This window comes from Plecotus auritus (assembly GCF_963455305.1).
Source record: "Plecotus auritus genome assembly, chromosome: 1".
Lineage (NCBI taxonomy): Eukaryota > Metazoa > Chordata > Mammalia > Chiroptera > Vespertilionidae > Plecotus > Plecotus auritus.
In genome coordinates this window covers 154,737,230-154,745,477 of record NC_137770.1, presented here as the reverse complement: position 1 = coordinate 154,745,477, position 8,248 = coordinate 154,737,230, and the positions used below count along the sequence as shown (strand labels likewise).

The 8,248-nt window shown below is 39.1% G+C and overlaps 1 protein-coding gene across 1 annotated transcript in view; it reads left to right on the top strand.

Annotated features, from left to right (window-relative positions):
• The first annotated feature begins 7,307 nt into the window (after nucleotides 1-7,307).
• The window catches only part of CELF2 (CUGBP Elav-like family member 2), a 559,496-nt gene continuing 558,555 nt past the window's right edge, over nucleotides 7,308-8,248 (top strand). Inside the window, exon 1 of the mRNA XM_080656732.1 lies at nucleotides 7,308-7,455. Within this exon, the coding sequence (XP_080512858.1) occupies nucleotides 7,352-7,455 (104 nt within the window). The 5' untranslated portion in view covers nucleotides 7,308-7,351. The remainder of the gene's footprint in view (nucleotides 7,456-8,248) is intronic.

Sequence of the window (8,248 nt, the reverse complement as noted above, 5' to 3'; positions counted from 1 at the left end):
GAATATCTCCTTCACAATTGTACTTACATGCATATAAGTTTTTTGTTTGTTTTTAATTTATTTTTTTATTGTTAAGAGTATTACAGACATAAGTTTTAGTTTATATGGTGAATAATAATTTCCCTCTGAGCACCTGAAGAGCTGTATGACTTTTGTTGCCAACACACTCAAAGACTTTGATCCTTTGTAAGCTTTGGTAGAGTATGTATAAATCATACAGAGATGAGTATTAGAGGGGGTATTGTTTTCTTCTTTAAATGAACAATTAGGGATGGATGCTTACAAAGGAAAGTATGAAGGCAAGTGAGTAGTCATCATCCTATATAATAAAAGGCTACTATGCAAATAGACCGAACATCAGACCAACTGAATAACCAATCACTATGATGTGCACTGACTACCAAGGGGCGCGTGCGGAACATGGCAGGCAACAGCAGTGGATGGCAGAGCGTGGAACATGTTGGGCACTGGTCGCTGTCATCAGGGTGAGCTTCTCGTGGTTACTGAAAAAATTCTTTGCTCCCATGTGCCGCGATCCTGTCCAGTGCTCACATCCACTGCTGGCGACGGTTCCGCTCATACCCACTGTCAGCACCGGCCCCACTCACACCTGCAGCTGGCACCAGAGCCGCCACTCACACCTGCTGCCAGCTCCTGGCACCAGTCCCAATCGCTTTGTGCCGTCAGCAGGTGTAAGCAGCTGCTAGCCCCAATCACCCCTGAGGGCTTCTCCACCTCCCCCTGCTCCTGAGGGGTGATCGGGACAGCAGCCGTCACTCACACCTGCTGCTGGTGCCAGCCCTAATCGCTCCGCGTCATCAGTGGGTGTGAGCAGGGCCGGCGCCATCAGCATGTAGGAGCGGCGGCAGCAGGAGTGGGGCTGCTGGCAGACAGAGGACTGGGGGCCACAGTGGGAGGGGCCAGGCAGGGGCACAGAGGATGGGCCAAGACCCGCCCCTGTGCCCACAGTAGCCTCAAGGCCCACAGTTCCTTTCAAGATGCACGAATTCAAGCACTGGGCCCTATTATTACTATAGTTACCTAACTCAGAAAAGACAGTTGTAAAGGGATGTGAATGGATAATCAATACATCTTCAGTGATCTAAAAAGAATAAACCCAGGGTTTTGCCTTCTGCCTTGATATGTTCATGGTCAACTTTTATTTAAATTGCAATGCTCATTAATTGAATTGTCCAGTGGGATTGCATTTATGATATTAAAAATGCTTTCCCCTTCTTTCTGATTGCCCATGAGAGGACACCCCTTGTGTATGCATGAGCATGTGACTCTAAAGCCAGACTGCTTAGTTTCAGATCATGCCACCTCCTCACTACAAAAATCATTTACCCTCTTTGTACTTTAGTTTCCTCATCTGTACAACAAAAATAGAATGTGCATCATAGGTGGCTATGAGGATTATGTGAGTTTATTTTTGTAAAGCCTTTAAACAGTTCCTGATACATAGTAAATGCCCTATGTTTGTTTAATCAGTGAGATTTCCCTCTATTTTCATGTCTAGGCTCTTCTATTTACAACTGTGTCTCAACTGTTTAGTGATAGTGATCTAAAAAAATGCTGACGTACACTAGAGAAAATTAAATAGGAGCCCTCCAAAATATTTTGTAATCTAAATGGTTTTTTGGGAAAATACATTTGAATTTTTACCTAGTAAGATATCTTAAATTGTGGCAAACTGCAGTTTTGCTTTCCTTTCTCTAATGTAGAATAGGAATCAGTAAATAAAATAGAAATGAGAGGAACCAGTTGGAGCTATGTCACACTTACTAATTACCACTTTACCAGTCAACAGAGAAGTATTTTCAATGAACTCAAGTCCCAATTTAATAAATGACTTAAAAATTTCTCGTTAAATGGTGCCTTTAGGAATGTTGAACATTAGGTAGCTTTTAAGTTCATTGATTTTAATTTTTCATTATTTACTAAAATAGTGTTTTTTTTTTCTTTTTATCAACAATATAAATGGATATAGTTCCTATTCACCTTGGCTCATATAAGGCTTAGTTCAATACAGATCTTAAAACTATTCTTTAAAAGTCTCAATAAATTGTTTTCTTATTATTGTTGGATACTTTTCATCAGTACTCCTTAGAGTGTGGAAAGCAGACCAATGCTGGTCTGTGGATCGTTTGTTTATAATAAATTACACTGAGTGGCCAGATTATTATGATCTCTGAATGCATAATAATATGGCCACTCAGCATATATATAGTAAAGGCCCGTTGCATGAATTCGTGCATAGGTGGGGTCCGACCAACCTGGCCAGGGGGAAGGGACATGGGCGATTGGCCAGCATGCCTGCTGGCCGAACTCCTGGTCAAGAGGACAATTTACATATTAACCTTTTATTATATAGGATATACACTGAGTGGCCAGATTATTATGCGTTCAGAGATCATAATAATCTGGCCACTCAGTGTATAACAAATTTGAAACAATTAAGAGTAAGAGTTTAGACACATAACAATTTTATGGAGTAATTTTATGTCTATTAATCCAATAATTTAAAAAATGGGGCCCTGGCTGGTGTGGCTTGTTGGTTAGGAATCGTCTCATGCACCAAAAGATTGCCAGTTAGATTCCTGGTCAGGCACATGCCTGGGTTGTGGGCTTGATCCCCGGTAGGGGGCATGTAGGAGGCAGAGATCAATGTTTCTCGCTCTCTCTATCCCTCTCTCTCTAAAAATCAATTTTTAAAATAATAAAAATAAATAAAAATTGGGGGTTACACATAAATTTGTAATTCAATTTTATTGTATTTTGCAAAAGTATTGATGAGCAACATATTGGAAATTTAAAAGAAAAAGAAACCTGATCCTTCACCATGGTGAGAGGCACTGCCTTACCTATTAGACTAATTGAAAAATGCTTTGGCATGTTAATGGAGCATTTGATTGCCAAATAAATACTTTATACAGTCAATCCATAATCAATATTTTTGTTTGTTGTGGTTACCACTTTGAATTAAATGAACAAGTCATTAAGTATTTAAATCTGTGTCTTCAAGTGAATTTGTTGCACTCTTTAATTCCACTTAGGTCTGCTGGTTTTTTCTTTGAGGGTAACAATGGAAAGCTTATCTATTTCGTTTAGTGATTCAAGGGCAGTATTTGTGGTTAGTCAGTCCTTCCCCATGAGCAGATGTTGACATTGCTACATTTACTGGAGACTTGGCAACACTGTTTGATTTTGCTCTAAAACTCAGATTTCCCTCTTAAAACCCTGTGAGGAGTTTTGTCTTTAGGCACACAAACACCCGAGTAATCTGAAACTGCCATTTAAAGAAAACAAGACAAAAAACAACAACAAAAAAAACGATTATAAAATCAATGTTGCAGGTTTTATTCTCTGGCCTGGGATATGGGGACTGACTGAACAATGCATCTTCCTTCTGGGCATTCCTTTGTCCCTTTTGGTGTAAGCCCTGAGTGCTAACAAAAACAGACTGGATATTAAAAGAAGGATATTACACAGCTTTTAAAATCTCATCTTCCTTGGCAGTACAGGAGTTAAAGCTCTATTTTTTTTTTTTCACTGTATGTACCAAATTTGGCCTGTGATTCCTTTGAATGGCATGAAAAGCAGCAGGCTGGGTGTGAGTCTCCTCTCCTCTCTTTCTTTCTCACTTTTAAAATATGCCTGGCAAAGACTCAACACTCCCCCTCCCTCAGCTCCAATCCATTTGCCCTCCTGCTCAGCTGACTAAGACTCAATGAAAGATGCATTCCTTCCCAATTGTTAGGAGGGCCTTCGCCTGGTAGAAAATATTCCATACATATGTAGACGCTGAATAACAACACATTTGGTCTTTCCCCATGCTTAGCAGGTTTTGTAGCTGTCTCTTTAGAGACCCTGTAGATTTTTTTTTAAATTTCCATAATAGCATTTTTTTTTAGTATTCCATAATAGCAATTCTCAACTCATTGACAAAGCACCTAAACACAGACCTTTGCTCATAGCATTTTCATCATATCAGTTCTTATGAGTCAAACAGCAAAGCACTTGAAATCCCATTAAAGTTATAAGTGAATACATTTATTTTTAAAGGGAGGAAAAACACCATCTTTGGAAGTGTGTCTCTATAGACATCCTTAAAGTGAAAATATGTACAATACACATTCTATGTAACTGAAGATGAATGATTAACTGTTCAGGTGCAAATTTCTTATGGTAGGAGCTGATGCTTGGTTCAAATACAAGAAAACACAGCAGCTGAGTTAACTGTCAAGTCACTGTATAAAATAAATATAGAGATGCTCCCAAATTTCATAAAACATGAGCTTCAGTGCTTTTGAACACATCAATCTTATCAACACTTAAAATGCAATCAGCTAGCCAGTCTAAAGACAAGAAGGCTGTGTGTCATTTCCTTATTTCCAATATTGGAAGTCAGACATACTTTCATCATATCACTGCTTTGTTGAAAAAGCAACCTGAAGTAGGGCTTTTTATGTTTGGCTTATCACAGCTAATACAATTTTTATAAAGCTTTAAGAACCATTAAATAAATGTATTTTGATGCCTAGTTAATGACATTGGAACACCTTTACAAAAATCCATAAAAGAAAAATAATAATCACAGTTATGTTGCCATTTTTATTTAAAAGTCAGTCTAGCATTGGGTTGCCAGATTTGGCAAGTAAAAACACAAGACATGGGGTTAAAATTGAAGTTCAGATAATATACAAAGGATTGGGTGTTGCTGTTTTTTTATTGTAAATGTGTCCCATGCAATATTCGGGGCATACTTACACTAAGCATGTACTCCTTGTTTTTCTGAAATCCCACTTTAACAGGGTGTGCTGCATTTTATCTGGCAACCCTTGTTTATCATCCTTGCCACACTGTGGTGTGCTATAAAAGCATGCAAAGCTGGATCCTATTTTGAGGATCAAGAACAAGTGCTGGAGTTTCTGAGCTCACTCCATCTGCCAACTTTAAAACTCTGGCACATCCGAAGACCAGGAACGCTTCTTTAACAGAAGTAGAATGCATTTCCAATTAGTCATTTCCGTTTCTTAAAGGGAGAGAGAGACCCTACCCACTTGAGAAAAAGGTTACAAGCTGGCAAGTAAAAGAAAGAAAAATCTGGAACAAGCAGGAGGGGAAATTTTATCAGGAAGTAACTGAGTTGGGCACAGAAAACGAAACACTTAGCTTAATCAGATTCCTCGGAATCAGAAATTGGAGATGAAGAGAGAGAAGATGAAAATAGGACATAAAGAAACATTTTCCATTTTTCCCTAGGAAGGTTGCTTTTTTTATTTTTTATTCCTGATGACCAGAAAGTTAGACATTTTATGGAAGAGAAGTTTCCTGAGACATCATACCTCTCTTTCTGAAGCTCTCTTTAATAGTTCGTCCAACAGGAACCAATAGTTTTCCTTTCTTCGGCTAATTTATACCTCCAGGTGCTTCCTGCTCCTCTGTATCCTATATGATGAGTTCCCACAGATCCACACCTCTGAGTCCAATGACATTGCCCAAAACCGTATAAAAACCCACCTGGGATGCTGCATGACCAGGGTAGATTTCTGCTTGCTAGCTCTATCTTAGCATTTCCCAGGGTGTTCTGTGAGTGCCTGGGTCTGCTAGGAAATGCAGATGCCTTGGCTCCTGCTGGTGTCTCCTCACTGAGATTCTGCATTTCAATTTGCTTCCTGGTGACTCTAATCTCAATACATGTGGAATTCACAGGCTCATAGGGTTTGTGGCTCAGGGCTTGGGGTGTTGTTTGTTTGGATGAAAGGGGTATAAACAGTGAGGTTGCTTTTGGTTTGGATCTGGATTTTGGTTTTGGATTCTGTATTTGAGGAGAAGGAAGGTATCACAGATTTTATTTATATGAAAAGGAGAATTGTATGTCTTGCTGATGGTAATATTTGGACAATCATGAATGTTGCTTTAAATTGATTTGTTCTTTTTTTTTTTTTTTAAACACATTGGGACCATTCAGAAAAGCCAAGTATTGAGCCATTATAAGCAACAACAAAATTAGATTTTTAAAGGGGTAAATTTATCAAATGTAAGAAAAAGAAGACAAATGAAATGAAATCTTGTAATTCATATCACAACATAAAGGAAAATTATATATTTTTAGCCCAAGTTTCTGAAGGTTAGTCCTAACCTTTGAGTTTTATGTATAGAAAGTTTATTACTGCTTTTCCTGAGTTACAGATGAATAGTTGGCCCTGTTTTGGACAGGGCAGTATTTTGTTTGTTTGTTTGTTTTTAGTGATCACCCTCATAGTTGAAGGTGAGTGGTGAATCATTCTGATTGTCTTTTTTTTGGTAAGAAATGGATCCATTTGATCTGAAGCTGTTCAGAATCAGGGAATGCTTAGGGGAACCGGAGAAGGAAATCTGCAAGATATAAAGCATGGAATTAATCTAGATCATGTTAAGAAAACACTTGATCTTCAAAATTAAGAAAGAGAAGAGCAAAATATTCAGCCCATTTAATACAACCTTTAAAAGATAATTTAACTCTGTCACATCAAGTACTTTTAGGAAGTGGATTTCAAAGTGTGTCCTCCTTAGGAGTGAAAGCACAAGATTCATACAATCCCTCTTACTCACCCTTAACCTGATCCCAACCCCAGTCCTACCCCCAAACAGACGCACTCACTCTGCTTCAATATTTCTGCAGTAGTAGCTCCAGTGGGGTCCCAGAGACACACCTTCTAGGACCCACATACACCCTGCGCATGACTAGCTCAGACCAGTTGCTTTCTTCTACACGTGCAAAGGTCCTAATGTGTGTTAACAAAATGGGGGTGCTCCTGGTAACTCGCCTCATTAACAAGTTAGTTACTAGGACTGAAACAGTTAACACACCCAAAGAAATTAGAACAGTGCCCAGTACCTGGTAATAAACTTTCACTATTATTTGTTTTGGTTCTTGGACATGGTACAAGATTTTATTCAAGGCAAAGTTTCTACTGCCTTTAAAAAGTTTTTGGAAGGCCTACTGCTTCGAAGCAGTATTTCATAATTTATGAGCATGCTTTTGTCCTTTCGTCCTTTGGCTGAAGGCTAAGTCCCTCCCCCTTTCATCCATTAACCCTGAACTCCAAGGGTTAAAGACATATCCCCTTCCTTTCCCAGATGTGGGCTCAGGGGTGTGGTGGTTAATGATATAAGGATGATGTCATTATAGTAACAGAAACTATTGCATTATAATTTGTTGTTTTTCTCCTGCGAACTTTTTAAAGGGAGAAACATTTTATTCATTATCTAAGCTTTCAGAACCCTTTGGAGATACACTCTGCACAAATGCTGTTATTATCACCCACAGTCGGTGAAGTACTTGGGGATTAGACGCGTTATGTAAATGTTTACACATTATTACACTGTGGCCCAAGATCCACAGTGGGACAGCAAAGACAGCCGGGAAAGAAGCAAGAAGCCCCTGAAAGGCAATGGTTTTTGTAAAAGGTATGAAATTCTCTTTAATTTTAGCATAAAAATAGTTTCATTTCTGAAGAGTAATTTATGGCCATTAAGGAAAGTACCTATGGCTGTATAGGAGAAAACATCTAAACTGAGGAATTGCTGCATACTTTAAGGATAGGTTCTTAGAGAAAAGGCTAATAGGGAAATAGGGACTGGATTTAAAATGATGTGCATTTGGAATTGACTAGAAGAACTTCCAGGCAATAAAAGCGGCATGTTTCCCAAAGCTGTCACCACCTCTTTGCCTATGGAAGGAACAGATTCTCTTACTTGGTAGATTCTGCCTGAAGGCAAAAACTTGGAACCCTTCCTCCCAGCTGACGATTTTAATTAGTAAGGTCATTACAGAACATTGAATCACACCATATTCTCTTCAAATCTTTACTCTTCCTCTGAGGCAAAGTTCCGGTTAGTACAAGGGTGTCCTGAACACCCCCAACACTCGCTAGAATCTTTTTAACCAAGAGAAGCAAAGATCAGTGCCTTTACCTGGTCCATGTGTCTAGGTAAATCATAATTGTTGTGTTAGGCCAGTGAAGCTGACTTTCCATGTATGGTAATAATCTTAAAAATTCCTTTTAAAGTAAGTGTGAGAAAAAGAGGAATCTGTTACCAAGACAGACTCCCAGACCAAGTACAGCGCCTGTGGCATGCACATGTAATGAAAATCTTGATGACCTGAGAAACCAAGGTCTGTCCGTGCCTGGACTAGTTGATTTCACGGTCTTCAAATTCCAGGATCCTGTGAGGACAAGGGGAAGCGCCTGGGCTGAGG